Source organism: Dunckerocampus dactyliophorus, chromosome 8 (genome assembly GCF_027744805.1).
Source record: "Dunckerocampus dactyliophorus isolate RoL2022-P2 chromosome 8, RoL_Ddac_1.1, whole genome shotgun sequence".
Classification (NCBI taxonomy): domain Eukaryota; kingdom Metazoa; phylum Chordata; class Actinopteri; order Syngnathiformes; family Syngnathidae; genus Dunckerocampus; species Dunckerocampus dactyliophorus.
In genome coordinates, this window is record NC_072826.1 from 28925160 (window position 1) to 28940978 (window position 15819).

The following is a 15819-nucleotide window of genomic DNA, read 5'->3' on the forward strand; positions in this document are numbered from 1 at the left end:
ACACACACACACACCCACACACACACACACACACACAAAACTATTTAAATCGTCTTTTTGTGAATTTTCTTCTTGTAATAGTAGGAATTTTTTCCCATTTTGACTTTTTTCCCCAACCTAATTTTCCAAAAATTACAATTTCATTTTGTTTTATTTTTTTCTCGAATATTACAGGTAAAAAAAAAGACGTTTTTTTTTTGTTTAATATTTCAACTTTATGCAACTAAAATGACATAATTTTTTCCTCATAATATTAAGACATTATTCTCATAAAATTACGGCTTTTTTGTTGTTATATTACGACTTTTTTTTTCCCTAATATTTGAATTAATTCTTGCAAAATTAAAAACAGATGTAAAAACAGCTGTTTTTTTTTATTTTATTCTGTTGGGTTTTTTTCCCAACTATTTCATAACTGTCTTTATGTACATTATCCTATTGTAATATTAAGATTTTGTTCACAAAATATTTTCAAATATTTCCCCAACATAATATTCTTTTGTTAGTATGAAAAAATGTCTTTTTACTACTAAAATGACGTAATTCTTCTAATATTGCAACATTATTCTCATAAAATTACGATTTCTTTTTTCTCTTGCACTTTTTTGGTTTAAAATGACGTGATTTTTCCTCCTAATACTACCGTATTATTCTCGTAAAATGACGACTTTTTCTTGTTAGATTACATCTTTTTTTTCCCTTAATATCTTTACTTTATTTTTGTAAAATTACTGCTGATTGAAATTTGTGCTGCTGTTGGTTATTTTAGGGTTTTTTTTTCTTCTTGTTCTGGACAGTACTTCCTGTGGCGTCTACCAGCGTAGGACACTACTCATCATCACAATGTTTTTGAACGAGTCTTCCGAATACCTTATATTTATATGTTACTTCATTTAGCCATTTTTATGCTTGCAAATGCTAAATTCAGGCAACAAATGCATACAATTTGGTTGACTATGCGTATTTTTGGACTAATAATAGGCCACGTCAGCAGAATGACGTGGGAAACATGCTGTTGTTTGTTCACATGAAGACCCCAGGCACCGTATGCCACAATGATGTGTAGAGATGCGGGTTACAGCCTTCTGCCTCTTTCTGTCCATTCTGTGCATTGTGACTCGGTATGCTTTGGTGCCATTGTTGCTTTTGTTGCGTTCATTGACTCCCTTCCAGCTGACACGCAGAAGGAGCCACCTCATTGTTGATGCAAACATATTTTGTCATGGTTTGTTTTGTTGTTGTTTTACATCCAATAACGATAAGAGATTACCTTTGGAACAGACATAATCAAAGATATTAAAAGAGTGTATTTTGGAAAGAAGCAGCATGTGAGTTACAACAAAAGGATCAGCGAGGGAGCACAGTCATTGTTCAGTGTCACCACAGTTGGGGCCCCCTCCCTCCTTCCTCCCGTGTCCTCCAGGTCCCCTGAGGCTTTGGCGTCTACTCCTCAATAGCTTTGTCCAACAAATGGCGCTCGTGGTGCTCCATTCATCCATCTCTCTCTCGCTCAATAAGCCAGACTGGACACTGCGGTCTCTTTAATATATTCACTTCCAGCACTAATATAAAACATTTCTCTGTTTTCTTTCTTTGTCTGCGTGCGTGTGTGTGTGTGTGTGTGTGTGTGTGTGTGTGTGTGTGTCCTCAGGGGAAAGAGCTGAATGCGGAACCACAAGGTAAGTTCAGATCAGTTTTAAAGCATCTGTTTACATTTACAACATACACCATATTTACAATACACAACATATATTCATATAGAATATGTGACATGATGCTGTGGAATTACATTGTTTGTTTTTTTTGTACTTGAAATTATGGAAGCCCGTTTCCGCCACTCAAAGAAAAAAAATATCCCAATGGTAAGTCAGAATTATGAGATTTGAAATTATGCGATAAAATGATAAAAACTCATATTTATGAGATATAATGTCGCAATTATGAGATAAGAAACTCGTAATTATGAGATTCATTAGAAATTATGAGATAAAAAGTCATAATTATGAGATGAAAAATCAAAATTATTAGATAAAAAGTTATAATTATGAGATTAATTAAGAATTATGAGATGAAAAGTCAAAATTATGAGATAAAAAGTTATAATTATGAGATAAAAGTCAAAGTTATGAGATAAAAAGTTGAAATTATGTGATAAACAGTCATGAGATAAAAAGACAAAATTGTGATATAAAATTCGAAATTACGACATAAGTCAAGATTTGGAAATAAAAAGTCATAATTATGAGAAAGTCATAGTTATGAGATAAAAAAAAATTAAATTACAAGATAAAAAGTCATAATTATGAGATAAAGAGTTGAAATTATGTACAAATTATGAGCTAAAAAGTCATAATTATGAGATGGGGAAGTCATAATTGTGAGATAAAAATTAATAATTTTGGGATAGAAGTCCAAATTATGAGATAAAAAGTCATAATTATGAGATGGGGAAGTCATAATTGTGAGGTAAAATGTCAAAATTACGAGATAAAAAGTCATAATTATGAGATAAAAAGACAACATTTTGAGATAGAAGTCGATATTACAAGATAAAAAGTAATAATTTTGAGATAAAATTTCATAATTATAAGATAAGAGCAATAATTATGAAAAAGTCTAAATTATAAGAGAAGAAGTCACAGTTTTGAGATAAGAAAATCACACTTATGAGATAAAGTCGATATTACGAGGTAAAATCAGAAATTATGAGATAATAAGACAATATTATGAGCTAAAAAGTTGAAATTATGAGATAAAAAGTCACAATAATGAGATGAAAGGACAAAATCCTTTTTGTATTTTCTGCTTAGGAGTTTTAGTGGAATTCCTTACATTTCCATTGAAATGAGATTCAGAAGCTTATTGATTGGCTGATCAATAATGTGTGGTGTGTTTGCTCAGTCACGTTTTCCATTGACTGAGCAGACTGCGACTCATTTGAATTCCGAATGCTCAATTTGACCCCAAACATCTCCGTGTCTTGACTTCCTGGAGCTGTGTTTTCCAGCCCAGGATGTGACGTGCAGATGTGACTGCAAGCAGGAGGCTATCAAAGAATATGGCGGTGACGTTCCTTTTGTCCATCGTTTCCCAGGCCCCCCACCCTTCCCCCTAAGCCACAGAAAATGCGGAAGCCTAGGCCGCGCTCCGTCTATAACCATAAGCTGTTTAACTGCGATTTGGAGACCTTCGTCAAGGTACCTTCTGGTGGTCGCAAGGGACGGTGGGATCTCCAACGTCTCCTCTTCATTCTCTTTCTCGTTTTGTTCCTCCGCCCTTCACCGTGACGCAACCTTTTGATTAACCTCTAACCCTCTTCCTCCCGTCTGCGGCATTTATTCCCCTCCTCGACAATTTACTGTCACTTATTTGTGTGGAAGAAGGAGACGTCAGTGGGCCTGCTTTGTCCCTAAATGCAACGTCTTGTCGTCCAACCCTCGTGCTTTGCCCCCTTTCACCTCCAGAGGACATCACTCCTCATTTAATCACTTCTCTAACGTTTTTTCTCCGCTGCTGCTGCTGCTGCTGCTGCTTCTGTGCTTTCCAGAGGGAGAAGGAATGCCCGTGCGCGCATCCAGGTACCTCTGCTGTTCCACAACATGCGCTCCCTGGCCACTTCATTAGGCACATCTGTGACGAGATCCAGTACAAGTTTGTTGTGTATAACATTCCTCACACACTTATTAAAGGCATTTAAGATGCATTTAGATCGCACGCTTGTGTCTCCTGTGGCACCATCTACAGCGGCTTGAGGTGGTATGCGACTCCGCTGCTCTGCAGGCCACTAGATCAGGAGTCCCCAACCAGTACCGGTCCATGGGTGGGGTCGAACCAGGCCGCGGGAATGATATTAAAAAAAGAAACACTCAAAAATAATATACAGCTAGATCTCTCACAGTTTTTGCATGTTTAAGTTGTTTGTTGCGAGCGGCGAGCCCTCCCACTTTGTTGGGAGGTCCTTGAATGCACCATCTAACTTTCTGCCACGGTGCACAGATAGACGACTATACTGCATTTTTCCCCAAATCCCACTGTTTTTGCCTGTTTAAGTTGTTTGTTGCAAGCGGAGAGTCGTCCCACTTTGTTCGACGGTCCTTGAACGCACCATCAAACTTTCTCCCACCCTGCGCGGATAGACTACTATACTGTATTATTCTCCTCTTTCTTTCACCTCATATTTGGTCCCAAATGCTGTTACTCTGTGGGCATGCATAAAGGTGAGGTTTGATGCCGTTATTGAGTGCTTATGTAAATATTTGTCCCGTCCGCAGCCTCAAGTTAATTCATGCTAGCACATGCACACATCAAACAGTGACGTTCTAATCTTCTCTCTGAAAAACAAAACTCCAGGCTCGTACTGATGCATGGTTGGCTCTGTATGAATTTTGCGCTTTTAATTTGATGGTGTTCCGGTTTTATTTTTACACAACACGTCGTAAATGAATAGCATTTGATTGCTATAATATACGAGGATGACGTACAGTCTTTAACATTAATAGAGCCCTCTAGACATGAAATAACACCCCTATAGTCACCTTTACACTTCTATTACGTAATATAGTAGACAAACTGTAATCAGAAAAAAAGCCACTTATGGCAGTTTACTTTGTAGGAGAGCAGGATCGATGGCGGACAGGAAGTGACGTCGGGGGTTCAAACTTGAGGTTTAGCTTGTTATGGGCTATGGCCGCAACAGTAACAAGTGTTGTTATGATGCTGATTATTATTATTGTGATTATTATGTTGTTATTATTGTGCCTGTTGTGAGATCATTTAAACCCAGCAATAAAAGCCGGTTGTTCAATTCTGGTGCTTCGGTGCTTCACCGAACATTTACTGACATCTAGTGACTGATGTAGGATGCTACATTCACATGTTGGTGGTCTTAATGACTGATACTGTATATGTATTTCAGTTCATTTAGCCATTTTTAAGCTTGAAAATGCTTAATGCGGGCAAAAAAATATGTATAATTTGCTTAAATTTGCATATTTTCCAATTAATAATAATAGTTTGTAGTCAACCATGAAACAGCGATTATTTGTGAATTATTATTTGAAAAACTGCGATAGTGTGAGGGAGCAATGTTCGAGCCGCGATGTCCCAAGGGACAACTAATCGGGGAAGAAAAGCAAGAACGGGCAGGTTTTTCCACAAACACAAAAATACAACTTTTTTGTTGTAAGTTTGCGACTTTTTTTCTATGAAATTTACAAACATTTTCATACATTTAGAAATTTTTTCTCATAAATTTACGACTTTATTCTTTTAAATTTACAACTTATTTCTCATTATGTACAAATTTTTCTTGTAAATTATTACTTTATTGTTGTCAATTTACAACTTTTTTCTGTAAATGTATGCATTTATTGTTGTAAATTTACAAGAAAAAAAGTTGTAAATTTACGACTTTATTCTTGTAAATTTACAACTTATTTCTCATAATTTACAAATTTTTCTCGTAAATTTACGACTTTTTTCTCATATATTTACGACTTTTTTCTCATGAATTTACGACTTCATTCTTGTAAATGTAGACTTTTTTTTGTAAATTCACAACCTTACTCTCGAAATATCAAGTTATTTTAATACTTTTTTTTCCCTCGTAAATTTGCAACTTTATTCTGGTAAATTTACGACTCTTTTCTCACGCATTTAGAATTTTTTTCTCGTAAATGTATGACTTTATTCTTTTAAATTCATGACTTTTTTCTCATAAATGTACAACTTTTTTCTCGTGACTTTATAACTTTTTCTTGTAAATTTATGACTTTATTGTTGTAAATTGACGTCTTTTTTTCTCGTACATTTATGACCTTTTTTCTTGTAAATTTACAACTTTTTTTCTCAAAAGCTCTGATTTTTTGGGGGGGAAATTTACAAGTTTATTCTCGAAATCTCTGATTTTTTTTTTTTTTTTACTCCGTCGTACTTGGCAGAATTCGTTCAATAGAAATGAAAATTTGACATTACAGCCATTATTGCCTGTTGTGTCTATTTTGGCATAAAAAGTTTCAGGATATCTTTGAAAAATATTTATTGTATTATTTATTGTCATTGTTATCAATATTTTTTGAATAGATTGAACATGTTGTTTTTGCTATTTATGTTTATTTCTATTTACATGTATTATACTCAAACCAACTTTTAGTATTTCTAAGTTTGTCTTCAAATAATATACAGTATGTTTAAAGACAAACTTAAAAATCACCCATGCAAAATAATCCGATTTTAACAATAGTTACTAATCATTTCAAGGCCTTTGTGAAACTTGAAACCATTTTTTTTTTTTTGTTAGATTTCAGAAAGAGTCTGATGCCCAAATAATTCATGACCACACCGTGCACCAGCAAATCCTATGAATATTAGCTCTCGTGACCAAAATCTTTCTCTGGCTCCTATTATCTGGTGCCAGACTTTGTCATTGTAGAAATGAAACATGGATCCATTTTTCCATTAAAAGGAAAATAGCTTCCTTTTTTCCCCCCACAAAAAGTCAGGAAGAGCAGACGCTAAAAGCACTAAAAGCTCCACAAGCAGAGTTGTGCAAAAACAAAGCAAAGGATATTGACAGCCCAGTGATAGATTGCTTGTATTGGATCACCCGGTGTGCCTAATGTCGTGACCAGCGAGGGACTATTAACCCGACTGGACTAATCAGTAGTAACGTGCCTGCTGATGCTTAACCACGGTTGCATGGAGCGTGCAGAATATGACAGAATATTCAAACCATCATGCAGTCTCTTCATTTTGTGTGTGTGTATTGTTTCAGGATTCAGGTCAAGCCATTCCCCTGGTGGTGGAGAGCTGTGTCAGATACATCAACCTGTACGGTAAGACCGCCGTGCGTTGGGTTAGCCGGCTATTGCACGAGGTGCTTTGGCGTTCTTCACAAATAGCTGCAGGCGTGCAGACTGACCTGCTCCTCTGGGGATTTTACAAGCTCATAACAAGGGATCTCACACTCACACACACACACACACACACACACACACACACACACACACAGAGTTGCGATACCCCCTCCTCCTTTTTATAGCCCCGCCCCGTCTACCTTCACATCTGTCTTCAGCTCACTGCTATAGCCTGCAGGCTTCTCCACTGGATCTGGACCTAATGAAACTCCAGAAAAGTGATTAGGAGCACTTTAACTGGAACCACATGCTGCAGTTTCGCAGAGGGGCCCGCCGCGCCTAGATAAAAAAAAAACCCAAACCCAAAACATCTCCCTTTGTGACGATGATGGCATTGGCCGCTTGTTGTGATGTGGTGTGGAGATGACGGCAGCGTGCATGTGTTCCTTTCAGGGCTGCAGCAGCAAGGCATATTCCGAGTGCCTGGATCACAGGTGGAGGTCAATGATATCAAAAATTCCTTTGAGAGGGGTGAGTCAGCTTCCCAAAAACTGCTGCAAATATGACATGCTAATATTATATTATTAAGGAATAATAATAAATAAATGTATGACATTTTATAATATGTTAATAATAATACAGTCATGTTTTTAAATATATATATATATATATATATATATATATATATATATATATATATATTTTGTTTTTTTTACTATATTTTATATATTTTTTTATATTTTTTTTCATAACTGCTGTGAAAGTATTATATGGTAATATTATATTATTAAGCAGCAATATATATAAAATTATATAATAACATATATGGTAATATTATATTATTAATTAATAATATAAATATATTATAGAATACATTCATATTAATAATCATTTTAATCATATATTATTATATTTTATATTTTTATTATAGCTGCTGTAAGTATTATATGGTAATATGTTAATAATTCATAATTTATATTCAATTATAAAAAAACATTGTAATATTATATGATTAATTAATCATATATATTGCATTATATGATGTTATACATTCATATAAATTAATCAAATTTATATTTAATTAATATACATTTTTTATATATATTGTATTGTATTTTGTCATTTTAACTGCTGTGACAGTATTATATGGTAATTTTATATTATTTATTTTTAATATCTACAAATAAAATACAATAAAATATATCGTCATATATAATTAATTAATAATAAAATATATTGCATTATACAAAACATAAATATTAATATACTAATCATTTTTATATTTTTATTATACATATTTATTAGCACAAGTAGTAGTAGTAGTAGTATTGTTATTATTATCATTATATTTTTTTGTAAAGGTATTATATTGTAATATAATATTACTACTTTGTAAAAAATAAAAAAAAACAATTTCCCTTGTGGAGCAATAAAGTTTGTTTAAATCTAAGTCAAAATGATATAATAACAATATGATATCGTAATATTATATTATTAATGAATAATATAAATATATTGCATTTGTAATTAATGAAAAGATTCATATATTAATTGTAAAATAATTATTAATTCATTTGAATTATATAATATTTTATTTGATATTTACTTTTTGCATTTCAGTCAAGTATTTCTTTTCAAACTACAGCACTTATGAAATATTATTACATACAGTATCAGTCAAAGGTTTGGCTGCTGCTGTACCTGTATAGAGTTTCTGCATGAACATCTTAACATCTGGCAAATGTCACCTATATTCGTTCAACACATCCAAAATGGCTCGAAAGGATGTCTTATGGGTTCATGTTGACGCATATTTGCTTCGATTAAACAGGAGAAGATCCCTTAATAGACGACCACGATGAGCACGATATCAACTCGGTGGCAGGAGTGCTCAAACTGTATTTCCGAGGACTGGAGAACTCGCTCTTCCCAAAGGAGCGTTTCCTGGATTTCATCTCGACCATCAGTGAGTCCACAAGCGTCAAAGCCATCGCCATCGTGTGTGTGTTTGTGTGCGCGTGTGTGTGTGTGACAGAGATGAAATAGCACAAGAGAAAAACACGAAATTAGACACAAAAAAGAGAGAAGCATGTCGTCAACACATGGAAGCCATCCGGCGCACCAGCTCCCAGTTAGGGATGCGTGCAGAATCATCAGACTATCAGTGCTGACGTAAACGGCAGGAAAATGAAAAAGAAAAACTACGGAATAGCAGACCCCTGCTGCAAATGGAAAAACAAAAAACCCCACAAATAACAGATGCATCCATTAACAGCCCAAAAATGCCAATTTCTGATACTGTCAACCAGTGTTTCTCAACTGGCTTGGCTGCGGGACCGACCACCAGCCCTCAGTGACAAGCGGCGACCCAAACTTCTTTTTTTCAACTCAAACGCGCTTTTTTCTAGTTAGTTAACTCATTCAAACTCATTTTTCAAAAGACAACACCTTCTGTAGCGGCCATTTTAGACTATGTTGACTGATCTTTCAAGGCACACAGAATATTGTGTTCTAAGGCTACAGTATAGAAACATGGAACCTACCAAAAGAAACTTTTGGCTCATCAGAAAAAAAAAGTTTGCTTCTACCTTTTTCCGTTCTTTAGTAATCAGCAGTAGAACATAAGTAAGTTTCAGGAAAATATCGGTTCCCAACTAAAAAAGGGTGAAAAGCAGCTTTTTGTGAAAAGAAACATTTCAGGCATAACTTTCACTTTGACACAAATATTTTTTTGCTTTCGTGGCAGCTCAAATATCTAAACAACTATACCAACATAAACAACACAAAAAAGGGGTTGTTTTACATCTAAAATAACTATTTATTTACAAATATAACACCATGAACTATTTACAATTCACATTCGACTCAACTGTGTGTGTGCGTTAAAATTTCCCTACAAAGCGCAACCTTCTGCACGCTACACTCCTCCGTGCTCTTCCACTTCCTTCTTGCTGTCGAGTGTGTTTTTACATGCAAAAGATCCATGCCGAGGTCTTATCAAATGCACTTCTGCCACCTTGTGGCCTTTTTATGGCTTAAAACTGCTCTAAACGTTACATATTTTAGTGTGCAGTTGCATCATCACCTCTTTTTGCCTCTAGCACAAAAAAATGTAAACGTATAAATATCGGGCATTCAACTTTCTAAAAACGTATAAATACGTCTTTGGTATTGAATGAGTTAACAAGTAATTAATAAATTTTAGTTCAATGTTTTCAAAAAAAGGTTTTTGTACAATATTGCACTTAACAAAAATTTTAATCAAGCACCAGACACATTTTATTACAAATTTATTTATATTTTTTTTGTTCATATGAATTAATGTCATTCAATTATTTAAGTTAACTAATAACTAAAACAAAACAATTGTAGAATTATTAATGAGCTACATTAGTCAAACCTCAGCGTTCGTACGCCCCAGTTCTCGTATGATTCCATTTTCATTTAAAAAAAAATCCATAAAAATGTTGCCAAGGTTTTCGTACAATATTGCACATAACAAACTGGTCCGTTGGCCTGTTCTGTATCGTTCTGCGGAATCCAGTGCACAAACAAAGCACGCTAAGCGTTGCTGACTCACCGTCCCTGCATTTTTTATTCAGCGTGACTGCTAAATAACCCGCCATGGGGACAAATAAATTTGTGAATGCCAGCAATTTTCTAAAGGAGAGAAACACTATTGAATTCCATCTCGCCAGGACGTCCTACAGGACGTCTGCACCAATAATAAATTCCATCCATTTCTCGTTTATGATTGTTTTACATTGTTTTGTGCATGTAAAACTATGATTACTCTCTATAAAATGCATTTTTGTGAATCGTTTTGGGTGTCTGGAACAGATGAATTGGATTTACATTATTTCCTATGGGGAAAAATCGCCTCGTTTTTCTGTGAACTTTTTGGACCAAATTAACAACGAAAATGAGGTTCCGCGGTCTACCATATTGACCCGTATGCAAGTTATTTGTTTCCTAGAAGAAAGTCTGAAGAGGACAAGTCGTCTTATATTTGGGGTCTTAGGAGATTTATCCAAGCAAAGCAACAGGTGGCGCCAAACAGCTTCTCCCTAAGGGAGTCAGAGCTTTTCCTCCTGTCATTCACACACACACACACACACACCAGTGACCTGCAGAGATGCAGCCGCAGCACTGTGTCAGCAAGTTAGCAAACAGCAGAGGAGGAATTATGATGCTAATATTAAGCTAAGAAATATGGTTAGTGAGGTAATGAACAAAAAGTCTGCTCTCTTTCTCTCCTCTCTGTTGCAGAGCTGGAGTCGGGAGCGGAGCGAGCTCATCACATCCAGCAGATTATCGTCACCCTGCCTCGGTCCGTCATCATCGTCATGAGATACCTCTTTGCTTTCCTCAATCAGTGAGTTTGTGCCGATCCACTTTATGTTCCGTGTGCTCAATGAGGCTGTCACAGAGTGGTTATCTCCAACATGGCTGGATTGTTTGCATACAAAGTCATACACGTCTTTGTGGCCCAGTCTCTCCCAGTACAGTGACGAGAACATGATGGATCCGTACAACTTGGCCATCTGCTTTGGACCCACCCTGATGCCCATCCCGGACAGCCAGGACCCCGTGGCATGCCAGGCACACGTCAACGAGGTCATCAAGACCATCATCATCCACAATGAAGTCATCTTCCCCAGTCAGCGGGAGCTGGACGGCCCGGTGTATGAAAAGTGCATGACTGGAGGGGAGGAGTACTGGTATGTCAAGTGTCTCAAAAAACATGAGCATTTACATCTCTGTGGCTGTAGGCAACCTCCTGATGCAGTTTTTATTAACTCATTCAATACCAAAGACTATTTATCCGTTTTTACAAACCCGAACTCCCGATCCCAACAACGTATTTATACGTCACGATCATGTGATCACACATGACAGGAAGGAGCAAGTGAGAGACATAATTCCTCAATCGTTGTGTCCATAACCTGAGTACTGGTAGTGTGTCAGTCAAAATAGCTACGTACGTGACGTTCATTAGGCGACACAGTTCATGTATTACATCCAGTTAGCATTGGCTATCAAACATTAGCCATATACAAGAATTGAAAATGATTATGCAAAAGACAATGCAACCGAAGTCAAGGCAACATATTAAAAAGGTTTCAGCAAAAGGCACATTTTCCATTTCATCATGAAATAACACTTAAAGAAGCGGACGTGTAGAAAACACTGATTCCTGTAGTGGAGTTCGTGACGCGAAGCAAAGCTATCAAACAACACACTTTTTTTCTACATAACGAGCCGCTACAAGAGAACGGATAGCTTTTGGGCACCCCTGATTTAAATAGTTCATGGTTTTATACTTAAATTGCTATTTTGATGTAAAACACCCCCTTTTTGGTGTTTATGTTGGTATAGATATAGTATAGATATTTGATCTGTCAAAAGCATAAACTATTTGTTTGAAAGTGAAAGTTATGCTTGAAATGTGTCTTTTCACAAAAAGCTGCTTTTCTCCCTTTTTTATTTGGGAACTGATATTTTCCTGAAAGTTCTACTGCTGATTAAGAAACAGACTCTTTTTTCTGAAGAAAGATGGGAGTCTAATCTTCCTTTTGGTAGGTGTTTTCCATGTTTATATAGCCATGGAACTCAATATTCTGTGTACTTTGAAAGATCAGTCAAAATCATCTAAAATGGCCGCTACTGAAGGGCTTGTCTTTTTTTTTTTAAATGGCTGGGATTGAATGAGTTAGCAAAGAGAGCTACATTTTCCTTTCCACTTTCTCATGAACTACAAATCATTATTAAAGTAAAAAAAAATGTTAAAAACACACACCGTAGTTCATCTTTTCAATTTCACTTGTTTGTCTGCAGCGACAGCCCCCACAGTGAGCCAGGAGCCCTCGATGAAGTCGACAACGGAACGGAACCACATACAAGCGATGAAGGTCAGCACTTTCCACTCGTCCCTCCCAATATCGCGGTTCGATTATCACCCCCTCGTTCTTGAAAAAGGTGAACGCTTTAAAACGGACTGCTTTTGGCTGCTTCCTGTCATTTTTTTCTCTTTCAAAATGAAGCCTCACAAGCAAAAGGTTGATAGAATTCTCACGGGAATACGTTTGACGTGCTTTGAATGGTAAAAGCCTTTAGTACAAATTGACCTTGTTGTTAAAAGCCTTTGACAGGAAGGTGAAAGGAGGTCTGAGCTGTAATTGCTTGTGATTGGAAAGACTGCGATGCTTCCAGCAGAAAGCGGGTTGAGTAGGCGCTGTTGGCATTCTCTGCCTTTTTCATCTCTGTGTACATGTATATATACTCTATATATGTGTGTGTGTGTGTGTGTGTGTGTTCTTCTAATACAGACCCAGCCCCCCGCCCAACACCAGCCGCTTGCTCGCTGGCTCTTTGTTCAAGCGTTTGTCAGCCATTCTCCTGGGACTTTGTCCTTTGCAGAATAATTGTTCCTCTGTGCTGCGAAGGCACAACTGCACACCAGAGCTCACATGATAACATCATTATTCCGCTACGACCTCCTGTCTCGTCAGCTCTCGTTTTCTACTCATTCGGAAATGACAGCAAATGTCGATTGTCTGATGTACACTCTGAAAAAAAACGTCTGCATTTCATACTTTGGCCAAATTTGGAGTTGTGATAATCTGGAGTTGATTGTTGATTAATCGGGATTAATCGCTTTACAGTTTAAAAAAGACCATGTCTGATGGACCATTAGGAGCAAAAATACGATCAAAGCAATAATGGAGAAAATGGCAGAAGTCAACACAAGAAGTGTTCTTGTTGGATTGCCAATAATCTGTAGATTGTGTGGAATTGATTGTAGGTTAATTGTGATTAATCTACTTGTCGTTTAGCGAAGACCAACATGATATCAATGAAATAAAAATATTAGGCATGCTGTGATCAGGTTTTAAATCTGTCGATTTGGTGGCATTAATCGTGATTAATCTACATGTAGTTTTGTGAAGACCAACATGATGTAAACTAAATAAAAATATCAATGATGCTCCGATCAGGGTTTAAATCTGTCGATTTTGTGGAATTAATCGTGATTAATCTACCTGTAGTTTTGCGAAGACCAACATAATGTCAACGAAATAAAAATATTAGACGTGCTCTGATCGGGGTTTAAATCTGTCAGTTTAGTGGAATTAATCGTGATTAGTCTACCTGCAGTTTTCCGAAGACCAACATGATGTCAACTAAATAAAAATATTAGTGATGCTCCGATCAGGGTTTAAATCTGTCGATTTAATGGAATTAATCGATCAATAATCAATCAAGGAATTGCATATGATACAATGACATGGTTATACTACATAGATTTTTTTGATTTTTTTTAACCGGAGTTATGGAAGAAAATGTCAAAATACTCTTTGTTCGATTGCCAATAATCTGCTAATTTAGTGGATTGTTGATTGACTTTAGTGAAGACCAGCATGATGTCAGCTAAATAAAACTATTATGAGAAAAATGTCCTTCTAAAATACATCTGAAACTATTTTCCCAAAAGTCAGTCAAGGAAATTATATATATCTTATCTGTAAATTATGGAACAGGTCTTTTTTAGTTGGATTTCCAATCATCAGTCAATTGTGTTAATCATGATTAATCTACTGTAGTTTAGCGAAGACCAACATGTCAGCTAAATAAAAATATGAGAAAAAAATTGATTCTAAAATATATGGAAAAAACATCAATCATATGTCCAATAATCAATAAAGGAATTATATATTATACGGTTATCCTATATGTATTTTTTCAAAATTGGAATTATGGAAAAAAATGTTTTGTTGTTGTTGTTGGATTGCCAATAATCTGTAGATTGTGCGGAATTGATTGTAGATTAACTGTGATTAATCTACTTGTAGTTTAGCAAAGACCAACATGAAATGATATATTATACGATGATATGGTATTATACTATGATGAGATTATACTATATGTGTTTTATAGCTGGAAACTGTAGAAGAAAATGGCAAAATAATCTTAAAAAGTGGTATTAGTGATATAAATGAAAAATATTTGCCATTTTTTATTGGTTTTCTACAAAAAAAAAAGTCACTTTCTTTCCAAATGAGGCCAGAGTATCCATCATTTTGGCCTAAACTGACTCGGCATTGTTGGCTTTGCTGGCATGTTACTGTACATTACTGAGCCGTTACTGACCTCTGCTGGTTGGCTTAGCAAAATACATCACTTGATTTTTTTGGTTTCTGCAGCGTAATCATACCTTTTAGCCGTTTTTTGGTCATTTTATTAATTTTTTATTTTTATTTTTGAAAATGATGGAAATAATGACAAATCATTATTTTCATCAAATTGAAAAATATAAATAAATAAAAATAAATTATACATAATTTTAATTGATGTCATCAATTATATTCATTAAATGATTCACAATGTTCACAATCACAACAAAGTTCGCTCTTGTAAAAGAGATTTTTAATTTACCTGGTTAAATAAAGGATCAAACAGTAATAATAATATTAATCCATCCATCCATTTTCTATACTACTTCTCCTCATTAGGGTCGGGGGCATGCTGGAGCCTATCCCAGCTGACGTCGGGCGACAGGCGGGGTACACCCTGGACTGGTCGCCAGCCAATGGCAGGGCACATATAGACAAACAACCATTCACACTCACATTCATACCTATGGACAATTTAGAGTCTCCAATTAACCTAACATGCATGTTTTTGGAATGTGGGAGGGAACCGGAGTAACCGGAGAAAACCCACACACGCACAGGGAGAACATGCAAACCCAGATCTTCCAGATCTCCTGACTGCGTGGCCAACATGCTAACCACTAGGCCACCGTGTGGCCTGGAATTATGACGTCATACCAATAAATCCGATAACAGATCATTTAAAAACACACACGGAGAACATGCAAACTCCACACAGAAATGACCAAGGGAGAACCGAACCCAGGTCTTCCTGATCTCCAGGCTGTTACTGTGTTGGCCAACATGCTAAC

General features: G+C 35.9%; 1 protein-coding gene across 5 annotated transcripts in view; it reads left to right on the top strand.

The window, feature by feature from the left end:
- Positions 1-15819, top strand: part of srgap3 (SLIT-ROBO Rho GTPase activating protein 3) — a 96812-nt gene that overhangs the window by 70794 nt on the left and 10199 nt on the right. For 2 of the 5 annotated variants that reach the window (XR_008572200.1, XM_054784040.1), the window contains exons 11-18: positions 1652-1679; positions 3095-3197; positions 6773-6833; positions 7308-7385; positions 8686-8820; positions 11124-11229; positions 11348-11575; positions 12693-12766. Coding sequence is in view for 3 of the 5 variants with exons in the window: in XM_054784040.1 (XP_054640015.1) it covers positions 1652-1679; positions 3095-3197; positions 6773-6833; positions 7308-7385; positions 8686-8820; positions 11124-11229; positions 11348-11575; positions 12693-12766 (813 nt within the window). In the remaining 2 variants the exon portion in view is untranslated. Of the gene's footprint in view, positions 1-1651; positions 1680-3007; positions 3198-3547; positions 3579-6772; positions 6834-7307; positions 7386-8685; positions 8821-11123; positions 11230-11347; positions 11576-12692; positions 12767-15819 lie in introns of those variants that run through there. The other 3 variants (XM_054784042.1, XR_008572201.1, XM_054784043.1) reach the window with 3 other exon arrangements.